Source organism: Schistocerca nitens, chromosome 2 (assembly GCF_023898315.1).
Source record: "Schistocerca nitens isolate TAMUIC-IGC-003100 chromosome 2, iqSchNite1.1, whole genome shotgun sequence".
In the NCBI taxonomy this organism is placed as follows: domain Eukaryota; kingdom Metazoa; phylum Arthropoda; class Insecta; order Orthoptera; family Acrididae; genus Schistocerca; species Schistocerca nitens.
In genome coordinates this window covers 21322459-21335186 of record NC_064615.1, presented here as the reverse complement: position 1 = coordinate 21335186, position 12728 = coordinate 21322459, and the positions used below count along the sequence as shown (strand labels likewise).

At 37.3% G+C, this 12728-nt stretch overlaps 1 protein-coding gene across 4 annotated transcripts in view; it reads left to right on the top strand.

Moving 5' to 3' along the window:
* The window catches only part of LOC126235681 (uncharacterized), an 84160-nt gene extending 79727 nt beyond the window's left edge, over nt 1-4433 (top strand). The window contains exons 10-11 of one of the 4 annotated variants that reach the window (XM_049944414.1): nt 711-798; nt 899-1022. In XM_049944414.1, the coding sequence (XP_049800371.1) occupies nt 711-752 (42 nt within the window). In that variant the 3' untranslated portion in view covers nt 753-798; nt 899-1022. Of the gene's footprint in view, nt 1-143; nt 323-710; nt 799-898; nt 1023-4324 lie in introns of those variants that run through there. The other 3 variants (XM_049944416.1, XM_049944417.1, XM_049944415.1) reach the window with 3 other exon arrangements.
* Nucleotides 4434-12728: the final 8295 nt, after the last annotated feature.

The following is a 12728-nucleotide window of genomic DNA, read 5'->3' as shown; positions in this document are numbered from 1 at the left end:
TAAATCATATTTAGAACTCAAAACAGATACTTTAGAAATATATCCCCAAATCAGGGCCCTTGAAGTCAAGGGCGTAAATCAGCTGACATTGATTCCACATCTTAGTGCCACATTCTAATGTTTATATATTTCATGTTTGACAGGGCATATTTTTGGCAGACTGGTAATATTGACATACACTTCCTGCTGTTGGCTGTGGAGGTGAACGTGTTACGGCATAATCAGTGCTGCTTCATTTGTTGAACTGATTCATAATTATGACACCAACTTGTGGATTGATATAAGAGTTCCAGAAATATATGATATCTCAAGATTTACAAAATCTGTATTTTGCAGCTTATTTTAATTACCAGTGAAATTTTTTACCTTGAACTGATGTTTACAAACTCAAGGGTATGGTTTAAGCAGGATTATTTAATATGTGCTGTTATAATGCACCCTTCAGTTTACCTTCTTAGCATTATCAATAATATAATATCTCCCAGAAGGAATTGGATTATCATTTTGGTAGTTAAAAGTTTGACGATAAATCCAAGCATGTGGTGTGTGTCTTCAGCAGTTGCACAGAGAGATGTTGTGTAACTGTAAAACTAAATAGTACCCATCTCCCATCACATAATATAAAACAGGGGAAAATGTTGTATGTATGGTATCACATGCACATTTTCATTCAGAACATCTAATTTAAAACCTCACTGTCCTATTTTCAGGCTCGTAACATCAACTTTCCTGATCTTTCATTGTGTCTCTGAAACCAAACAATTTGTAGCTGCCTTGCTTAGGCTTGAATATCACTAGGTATGTCTAAATGCACTTTAAAATTATATTCTTCTGTTGTAGACTTAAATGAAATCAAGAGAGAAATTTGAAAGAAACTGACTTTGTATGTCTGCCATAGGAAACTTGAAGAGGATGCAAGGATTCTGCTGGCCCCAATAAGAAACTCCTTGTTATGCCATCATTGTGACACACTTTCCATTATTGTTTTTCTGTGAGGAAATAAAACTCTGTTACCTACCACATTTATGGTGTCCTTTCCTTCTAAGTTATTTAAGTGATTCTTACAAGAATAATCTCAAGTATCTGCTAAAAGTAATAATTACAAGGCCAAGAGAGCACAGTACTCACATTTAAGGCAAAGTGCTACTTTAACAAAGGTGCATCCTCGTCCTTCCTCCCCGCGTGTGTGTGCTTGGCACACACACACACACACACACACACACACACACACACACACACACACACACACACACACATCTTATGTATAGAACCAAGGTGTTACTGAGAAGCAAGTACGATGAGTGGAGAAAGAAGGGGAAGAAAATGAGCCAGAAACCTGACAGCTTAGGTTCTACATATCTAAACTTATAGCTGAACATGAACCACCTATCCAAATTGTAGGTGATGTGACTCATTTTCCCCATCACATAAACTATTTATTTTGTACTGATGACTTTCCATTGTCCACTGATAAGAAGTTTGCATGCAATCTTAACTTGGCCACCTTCCTTCCTCTATTACTCAGTGTATCTCAGATATTTGATATACTAGAATTTGAATTTGTTTGTAAAGATTCACTAATTGTTATCATATTCACAGAATTATTTTAAACATTTGTGACTTTCTACAGCCAGGAAACTACAGCAAGAATTGATATCAGGCAAAATTACTACTTGCATTTCCATTTTTAAAAAAAAAGTATAGTAAAAAACTATACAATCTTAATCATGTGCTTTGCTTTATGATGTTCCTTGTCCATTCTATGTTGTGAGGAGCATTTTACAATGCAGCAGTAGCATATAATTACTCACTTGAAAGACTGAACTGCAATCAGCACAAAGAGCAATAGGAATTCTTGTATCATGCTCCTCGTGAATCTACAGAACAGAACGTAATAGATAAATTGCCACTGCAAGGCTACCTTCATTTTGCCCTCCCATCTAATGACTATTATTTCCTTACATGTTCTTTCACTTTCTAATTTGTAATTGAATGCTATCCACAAAGTTATGCTAATACATCTTGTTACACATAGTAATATATTGTTCTGAGGGTACAATTTACCTAGAAATGAAGAACATTGTAACCTACAATTTAACCCAGTCTTTATTACTTTTTAATCTCAATATGTATTCAACAGTTTTCATACTAGACAAAATTTTAAAGTTTAAATTTTTGATAAATTATCTATCTTTTACTACAGTACACTTCTGAATCTTTAACTATAGGTAAAATGTTTAAATAAAACAACTTAAATTTGCTATAGTAATGTTGAACAAAAATTGATATCATGATGCATGTTAAGAAAATTTAGCCACATTTTAATGTTGATGAGCTCACAGGTTACAGTTTTCCATAATTTACAGTGAGAGTGTTCTCTTACATTTTTTAAAAATATAATTTACAGAAATATGTAAAGTTGCACTGTTGTGTGTCTTGTTGGATATTTAAATAAAAAAAATGTTGTTAGAAAGAAGAAAGTTAGTCATAGAATCACAGTGCACCAAAACCTCAATGATATGATTAAGCAGGGTTGCCCCAAGTTCTGGAAATCAGGGAATTTCAAACGTATCAAGGAAATAAGGAAAATATCAAGGAAATTTGGAAAAAAAACCTGGAAAAGTCTCATTTTTGTTTTAGTAAATGAAACAGTTTGTTTACTGAGATCTCATGCATTGTCACTAGCTGAGTGCCATGTACTGCTTCCCTAATCCCTCATTCTTACTGCGTCTCCTCCTCCTACCTTTCTCTTCAGCTTGCAGTTGGTGCTGCCACCACTTCTTGCAGCTAGCCTAGTAGCTACCAACAAGAGGTGTCAGAAGTGGTGTGTTTGGATCTGATTCTCAGAAACTGCTGATGGAGCGGCCAGAGATGGCGGCCATGTGAGCGTGGGTTGTGTCTGAGTGATTATGTGAAGGTGTGTGCACTCTCATTTTCTGACAGAGGCTGTGGCCAAAAATTTAGTTGTGAGAGTGTGAGTACAATCCCTGTCAGCGGCTCAATGATCATCTTCACAGTGTGTTATTACCTATCCTCATTAGAATTGACTCTTAAAGTATTCACACAAGTTATCTGTTGTGTAGGCTGATCACTGCGGTCTCGTTTGCCACTAATGTGCAGGCCCTGCCCATCGGATCTAGTCTCACTGATCTTCCCACAGGCTGGGTCTGTATATGTGTGCTATAATGCAGCAGATTTTCGCGACTTAGCCGTGGACCCAGGACTGTGGTGCTCCTCAGCAGGCCAGACACCACGGGTGACGGATTTCGGGAATTGCGACTGTCTCACCACAAGTACATTGTACAGTGCACTGTTTTATAGACATTTTATTTATTCTAGTACTTTTTGGCACTTTAAAGTAGTTCGTATATTAGAATGTATGAACAGTAAGAAGAAGAAAATTGTGGCAGTCACTGGCGGTTTTACACTATGTACTCATATATTTCTCGAAAGAAAAATCACACAATACCTGTAAAATGAAATGATTGAGTGGCATTGATGGCCGGGAGACCTCATATGGGGAAGTTCTGCTGCCAGGTTGCAAATCTTCGTGCAGGTGATGCCACATTGGGCGACTTGTGTGTCGCGGATCATAAAATGATGATGCAGACAACACAACACCCAGTCCATGAGCAGAGAAAATCTCCAACCAGGCCAGGAATCAAACTCAGGCCCGCTGCTGGTAGGCACACATGTTACCACGCAGCTAGTCATGCGGCCACGCAAAACCTCTAAAATAATAGGCGTAACACAGTGGGTAATAACTGACAATAACCAACGTAGTAGAACCAACATATTATTGGTGGCCGTGTATAGTGTTGGTTTACACAACTGTTCCCCACCTTATACACTTCTTTCTAGAGGCCTGCTTTTTTCTGGGGTTATTTCTGAAATCAGTGAAAGTATTTTAAATATGTCTTGTGCCTCCAAGGAAATGCGTGTTTTTGTCACCAAATGTCTTTCGTTTCATTGAAATAAAATAATATCAGTGGTCTTGATGAAACACACATACCATTTGGCTTGTTTTCTCCAACTAAAAACATTTCATTACAAAAGATGTTGATGTTAGTACTTAATAGTTTTGCTCACAAGTTTAGAAATACAGAAGTTCCTACCCCCTTTTTTTCCCAACTTGTGTCTTTACTTAACCCTGAAATCTCAAAATTTATCAGGGTAAAATGCTAAAACTTTTCTGGAAACCAGGGAAATATCAGGGAATTTCACTTGGGGAAACTTGTGGCAACCCTGTTAAGTTTCCTGAGATATTAAACTACACAATGTATGTTTTGAAATGTCTGTCTGTTAGTCAATACTTCTTCCTCAGGAGCTGGAGATCTAGACAGACAATGGATGACTGATGGGAGTCTGCAGGTACATATGGCTGTGACAAAAAACATATAGACAGACTGCTGAAGAAAACCAAGAAGCTCTTTCCTTCCTCTCCTTCCCTTTTTTAATATTAATTTGTGATAAAGCAGATTCATTTTTTGTTTCAAATAAGATTCTATCATGTATATGAAGGTAATAGCATTTATAAAATTAATAGCCGTACATTGACTGAACAAATGTGTATACCAGCGCCACATAAAATAGACAAATGACTGGCACCTAGTCATGGGGGAAAAGGTGCATTGATTGAATATAGATCATGTTTGAATACTTGAATAACACTTAACAGACACACAGGTAAATTTGACAAAGGAAACAATGCCTCAGAACAGCTACACTTTCAATACACTCCCTAAAAGAATGTCTGTCATGTAAGCAGATAGTGGAGTGTCATAAGAAATATAAATAATGTAATATAATGAGTTCGGTGTATATTCAAAACCAAACTACTGGTGACTGAAAGAGTGAAATGACTGCCTGACTATGGCTCACTGACTACATATAACATAGACTGAACAACTATTTGTCACCAAGTTTACAGCCTCACTGATAAAAATCTGTCACTGAGTGGCTCTCTCACCACCCATCATTGGCTACTGACACAAATGGATGTCTTCTAAGAAAGTGCTCTTGCCATTATCTGGCATACACTAATGGTAGTCTTCTATTTAGGTATGCATAACAAGACAACAAAGTGCTCGAGATTGTGGTGGCAGTGTTTCGGGAAACTGCGTGTTTTTCCAACTAATGGCTTGTTTTGACACCCGTGGTTTCTTGCAGAAAGATCTACAAGCTGGCAGTACCTGGTTTGGCATTAAAATATATAAAATCAAACCCTGACATTATCAATATCATACTTTGTATCAACCCAATTGAGGTAGTGGGCAATCTACAGATATCATTGATTGTTTTGAATATACAACCCTGTTGTGCATAATTAACATCTTAAAGTTAAGTGTTCAATTAGTGACACATTTATTTACATCAAAAGATATGTCATTCAACACTCATTCATTGCTTCACACTATATTACAATCCTAATTGAAATGTTGGCACATTAGAGATTGGATGACACCTGCAATATCTGACCAAGTCTTGGAAGCAGTATGCTACAGTGTCTATCAACAGTACTTGCAGTTTTGCTTCCTGCGGGTAAGTACTGCCCAGCCATTCTGTCTCCTTGTAATTTTACAATATTCTCAAGTGAATTGTCCTTTTGATTAGAGTAGTCGATTGCAAGTTTTTTACTCATTGTGTACCTAATTTCCTCCTGATAATCACAATATCCACAGAAAGCATTCTTTCTCTATTACAGAGAAGATCATTTTCTCAGTCTCACTGTCAGAGATGATGAGTCGTGGATTCTGTTTATGAACTATATGAATGTTGTGACAAACACCAGTTCACTCTGAGAACTTTTGAAACTCTATCACACTCCTTCCAAGAACTTTATTTTCAGTGTCTTTTATTCACAAATGGCAGATTACTGTTTGAGTTTATACAACAGGATGCAATAATAAATTCAAAAGCACACATTAAAACATTAAGAAAGCTACAAAAACTTGCCACAACAATTTATGTGGCATGTTGAGTTCCAGCATGTTTCTACGAAATGTTGCCAAGTTTCGGATAGGGGACATCCTATTCAATTTTCACTATAACTCACTCTTTGACCTGCCTCCTTATTCCTAATGAATCCTACTCCTGTTATACCATTTTCTTCTGTTGCTGATATCACCTAATATTTATCTGACCAGAAATCCTTCTCTTCTCTCCCTTTCTCTGACTTTACTGTATATAGATTGAGCCTTTGTACAGGGCTATTACAAATGATTGAAGTGATTTCATAAATTCACTGTAGCTCCATTCATTGACATATGGTCACGACACACTACAGATACGTAGAAAAACTCATAAAGTTTTGTTCGGCTGAAGCCGCACTTCAGGTTTCTGCCGCCAGAGCGCTCGAGAGCGCAGTGACACAAAATGGCGACAGGAGCCGAGAAAGCGTATGTCGTGCTTGAAATGCACTCACATCAGTCAGTCATAACAGTGCAACGACACTTCAGGATGAAGTTCAACAAAGATCCACCAACTGCTAACTCCATTCGGCGATGGTATGCGCAGTTTAAAGCTTCTGGATGCCTCTGTAAGGGAAAATCAACGGGTCGGCCTGCAGTGAGCGAAGAAACGGTTGAACGCGCGCGGAAAAGTTTCACGCGTAGCCCGCGGAAGTCGACGAATAAAGCAAGCAGGGAGCTAAACGTACCACAGCCAACGGTTTGGAAAATCTTACGGAAAAGGCTAAAGCAGAAGCCTTACCGTTTACAATTGCTACAAGCCCTGACACCCGATGACAAAGTCAAACGCTTTGAATTTTCGGCGCGGTTGCAACAGCTCATGGAAGAGGATGCGTTCAGTGCGAAACTTGTTTTCAGTGATGAAGTGATGGGGTTATGTGAAAGATTCAGTGTTTAAACCTCCTCTACCAAGAAATGTGCCAGAACTGCGAGCTTGCATCAACGATGCTTTCGAACTCATTGATGCGCCGAGTGTGGGAGGAACTTGATTATCGGCTTGATGTCTGCCGAATCACTAAAGGGGCACATATTGAACATTTGTGAATGCCTAAAAAAACTTTTTGAGTTTTTGTTTGTATGTGCAAAGCATTGTGAAAATATCTCAAATAATAAAGCTATTGTAGAGCTGTGAAATCGCTTCAATCATTTGTAATAACCCTGTACTTCCCTCTTCATATTTTCTAGTTTCCCAATCCCATTCAGATTTCTGCCATCCCTCATTCTGACTTATAAAATGTGAAAATTTCAGTAGTTTTTAGTCTCTTTCCTACGATCACCTCCCCCTTGGCACTACCATCACAGAGATCTGAACAGGGGACTAATCAGGAGTATTTTTGCCAATGAAGAGATCATCATGACTCATTTTTTCAATTAGTTTTGTTCTCATTGTGTACCCAATTTCCTCCTGACAATCACAATATCCACAGCATTCTATTCTCTATTACAGAGAATGATCATTTTGTGTGGATACACATTATCTGTCTTTAATGTAGAGGTTTCCATTACCTTTTACATCCCAATACATTGCTTGTTCTTCTGTTTTTATTGCTATTTTCTCACCCTAAAGACAAGAGGGTACTGGAACCTCTAATCTGCTCCTGTGGCCTAATTGACAAGACTGTTTGGCAGAATCAAAATGACCCTTCATACTGTAAATCTCCCACCAATTGCTCATTGTCTTCATTCAGAATCTGATCAGTGGCTGCGATCAAACCTAGAATCCATGACATTTTGATTAAGAATCAAAGAACTACCTCTAGACCACGTGGGATTTAAGAATTTCATGGCATAGGCAGAGTTCAAATCTTTCTCGCGTATTCATCCAGGTGGCAGCATTGAGAAAGCATGATATTTCAGCAAGCTGGTTTCTTGCAATCAAGCTTTCCTGATGACATTCTGTTGGATGGTGCCTTTTCAGTTCAAGATACTAACGCAATGCAGCAAATTCTGCTGTGGTATCTGTTTGCGACTAGCCTTAAGAACATTTTCTGATAAATTACAGGAGTGGCCAATATCAGTAGATTTTCAATTTCCTGCCTGAAGTCTACCATGAACTGAAACCTGTTACTAATTTTTGCACCAGAATATGAAACTGCTGTCAGGGTCAACATTTCGCTCTGTTCAGTAACACACCTATATATATGACTTTGGCTATGGGTAAAGGAAGTTATAACATGAATTAGTTATTAAAAATTGAATTTTTTGACACACCATCCTGTCCAACAGTAGTGGTAATATTCTGTCTACAATAAATTACCTTCAAAATCATCATTATTAGTACAATGAGAACTGACACACCAATATTTGACTCATTACTTACTGAAATCCTTATTGTTCATACCACAACAACTAATTCTCCTGCTCAGTAGAAGGATTTCTATCATTGTAGTTTGTAAAAGGTGGTAGGTAGGAATTATTACTAGCTCACAACTGCATTGTTTTCTTTTCTTTTGTGTTTCTTTATTGCAATTTATCATGAAAATGATCCACGGAATGTGAAAGTAACTAACTAATCATACAAAGTTGGATGTGGCGCTGATGAGTTAGCAGGATAATCAGTCCAGTCAAATCGTGCTCAGAAAGGCCAAATAGCGAAAAGTTTTATACAAGGTTTTTATATTTATTTAGAAGACAACATGTTTTCTTGGATGCTGGATCCGATTTTTCAAAGTCTCACCACAGTTTCGGCCTGGAAATGGGACAAAAGAAAAATGGAAAAACTGGGACGTTTTTGTTATTTGTAACTCTGAGATGACGCAATTTTCGGCAACGTTGAGTAAATTTGAAAATAAAGAGAACAAGAATTTACCACAAAATAGGTCTTTGGAACCTATTTCGTCAGGCCAAACATATTGAAGTTAGATTTTGAAACTGAGGAGATGGGCTATCGCAAGACTTTTCCCTAAGCACCTTATAAATGAAATGTTGCATCTGAAACAAACCAAGAAAAAAGATGTGATGAACGTTGAACGATTCACGTACCAAATAATAAACTATTTGAAAGCATATATAGTGTTATTCTTGTCAGTGTTTATTTAAGCTAACTAAAAATTGAAAGTTACAAAACCGCCGCTAGAAAAACAAACGTGAATAATTTTGGCATGAAATGTTGTATTAACCATTTCAAATTAAGTATGATTGGCTGACATAAACCAAAGAACTGCGAAATAATGTATGTACGAAAAAATGCTATCTACTTTTCAGCCTCATACGAAAACTGCTGAACTTATGCATGTTTTGTCAGAAAACTAATTTTCTACGAGACAGCATAACAGAATAAAATGCAGCAGAACATTTTCTACTGGTTAGAAATAAGGTGAGCTATTTTCTGACAATTATTTTTATAGCAATTTTCTGATTAGTTTAATTTTTGCGTGGTCATTGGTAGATGGGAATGGGGACTAATGTTTTAAAATGCAATAATTTAATATAAAAGTAATGTAATACATGTAGTTAAATAAATCTTCAGTAAAATGTGTGGAACACCTGTTACAGTGGTTAAATTATAAGTACTTACAGGGTTACAGATTTGTGAAAGCAAAGTTCCCTATCTAAGTCCAGGCTGCTTAAATCATTACATTAATCACTATGTTGTTGTGTTACCCTGTTATTTGCCACACTGAATGTCACTTGGTAGGTAAAATTTAAAAACAAAGCAGATATCTAATCTACAATGGGCCTGACAATCTTAAATTCAGTTGTATTCCTTCGTTCAAATGCCTCCAAGCACTATGGGACTTAACATCTGAGGTCATCAGTCCCCTAGACTTCAAACTACTTAAACCTAACATAAGGACATCACACAGATCCATGCCCGAGGCAGGATTCGAACCTGCGACCGTAGCGGTCGCTCGGTTCCACACTGTAGCGCGTAGAACCGCTCGGTCGGCTATTCCTTCGTAATTTAACGAATCTTTCACTTTGTTGACATGACAGCTGGCTTGTTTATATCATCCCTACGTACATCTGTGGGACACCAAAGGAAATAAGGTACGTCTCTGGCAAACTTGAACATTTAAAATCTGCATTTGACTTGAAAATGCAACGACTACAAATCGTTGCCTCTAAACTATCAATCATTGCTTTTGGAGTTCTGGCTTTATCAATTATTGACACAAACACAATGAAAGTGAACAGAAATGGATTACGAAAGCACGCTTTTCATAGCACATACTTCTCGTCTCGGTTATTCGAAGTGTATAAACAAAAAGGAATTACAGTGCTGAGGCCAGAAGCGTCATATTTTCGTTTCAAGCAATTGTAAACACTCGTCTGCTAATGTTTTGGGGGATCCAAGATGGCGGCAGGCCCCGCCCACTGGCTTCAAAACAAACGTGCGTCTCGCGGGCCCCGAGGAATCGCTTCATGACGTCATCAATAAGGCTGAAAGCGTGACAGTGCTGCCTGGTGACTAGACAGATACTAGTAGACTGGCATTGCTGTGCAGAAGCTACGGGGCTACTGTGGCTCCAATATAAACCACGTGACTGTTGGCAAAATGTGGCGGGATTTCAAATCAGCGGTCTGCCATCCTATGTTTGTATCGGATTTACCCACATTTCTCAATTGACTGCCAAACGCTTCCAACAAAAACTACTTTTTTATTTGTGAAAAATTGTGCCAGAACTACATTTGACCTGGATTTGTTCAAAGTACCATTTATAAAATCTAACAAATACATCGATCGCCACTCTGGTGGGCAGCGGGACGAAATTACTATAAACTATCAATTATAGTAAAATGTCGTTAAAATTCTTTTAAACAGTAAGAGTGGGCTCGTGTCAAAACTTTACACATTGTATTCGCCACGTTTCAAGCTCTAGTCAGTTATAAAAGAAAATGGGCTATGGGAATTATTTCAACCATAGGTGTCAAAAAACTTTAGGAGGAGGTCCATTTTAGAGTATCAATTTTAGGTATACTTCAAAGGTTCAGTTCCCACTATTTTTACAAAAGTTTAAACTATCAGTTTAAAGAAAATGATATTTTAGATGAAAGGTGAGACTTTGCAGTTTCAGAAAATAATTTTGGAGCCTAGGTTTAAAAATGACAGACATTGTAAATACTAATTATAGATATACAATGTAAATAATAACTAACCTATCGAAACACTTCTCCGCGAAGTGCTTCGAGCAAAGGCGCGTATGTGCAAATGGTTTAAAGTTTTTCCGTTTCAGGGCCTGTATCCAAAGCTGCCTTCGGTTTTCATCCTTACGGAACCTATGAGTAGGAGCGAGAAACGATTATACTTACTTCTGTAACCGAATTATCACAGATACTTTCCAAAATGTAATATGAGTCTGACTTTAAAGGCATCACTTTAAACACTTTAATTTACGTGATACTCTATTTCAAGTGTAAAAAACATATAAAAGTCACTTCAGCAGATTTCAATAAACGCATCTGCGCTATCATAGAAACACACGTGAAACGTAATGCCATTTCCCCAACAAAACGCTGAGTAAAGCCATAAGCGCAACACGAAACAACCATGTTCTGACAACATTCATGTGACTTTAGGCCAGAGATGTTGGAGCCACGAAAATGACGTCAGGGCCAGTCTATTATATTTATGGTCGAAGGAAAACAACGAACAACGTAAGTTTGTAGCGCCATCTCCCCTTATTCTACCTTCATGGTTTTTGCAGCTAAAACCCGAGCGGTTCACTTGCAAATGATACCATTTTTAGCTGAACATTAATTTCAGCCCGTTGAAAGTCTTTTGCAAAAGGAATCGATCGATTAGCGCCAGTTGCTTGGGCGCCAGCTTCAGTTCGTCTTTCAAACCTTGCCTAATATTTTGGAATATAACTATGGGAAGACGTATGTTCGAGTAGCTATGCAAATGATCGCTTTTTACCCCACGTTCCTGGACTCAAGCATGAACCAATCATGAAGACAGACCTCCCCAACAAACCACACTGTGCGTGGTCTTTTCATACATATTTATTAAGCGCTTCCGTAATTAGGAATATTATTACCATATGACAATTAAAGCATAATTATTACGTCATTGGTCTCAGGAACTTCTCGTAATTTTAGGAATTAGATTAGATTAGATTAGATTTACTTTCATTCCAATTGATCCGTAGTGAGGAGGTCCTCCAGGATGTGGAACATGTCAGAAAAACAACAATACATGACAAATATTTACAACTAAAACAAATAAGCTAATGTACCATTCCACAGGTCCCAAGTGGAATGATCGTCATTTTTTAATGAACACTAAGAGTCATTTTACAAATACTAATGCACTGAATTTAAAATAAAAAAGTTTTTTATTTATTTATAAGGTAATACAACTTACTGTAATACTTATTTACAATGAACACATTACTGCACTGAAATGGTGCAGAAGTTAGATTATACTAACACACACACACACACAAATTTTCAATGAACACATTACTGCACTGAAATTGTGCAGAAGTTATGTTGTACTTATATACAAATCAGTTGGTTTTACTAAGAAATTCATCAATGGAGTAGAAGGAGTTGGCCACCAATAAATCCTTTAGGCTTCTCTTAAACTGAATTTCATTGGTTGTTAAGCTTTTTATGGCTGCTGGCAAGTTATTGAAAATGTGTGTTCCTGAATAATGCACACCTTTTTGTACAAGACTAAGTGACTTTAAATCCTTGTGAAGATTATTATTATTTCTAGTATTGATTCCATGAATTGAGCTGTTGGTTTGAAAAAGTGATATATTTTTAATGACAAATTTCATTAAGGAATAAATATATTGGGAAGCAGTAGTT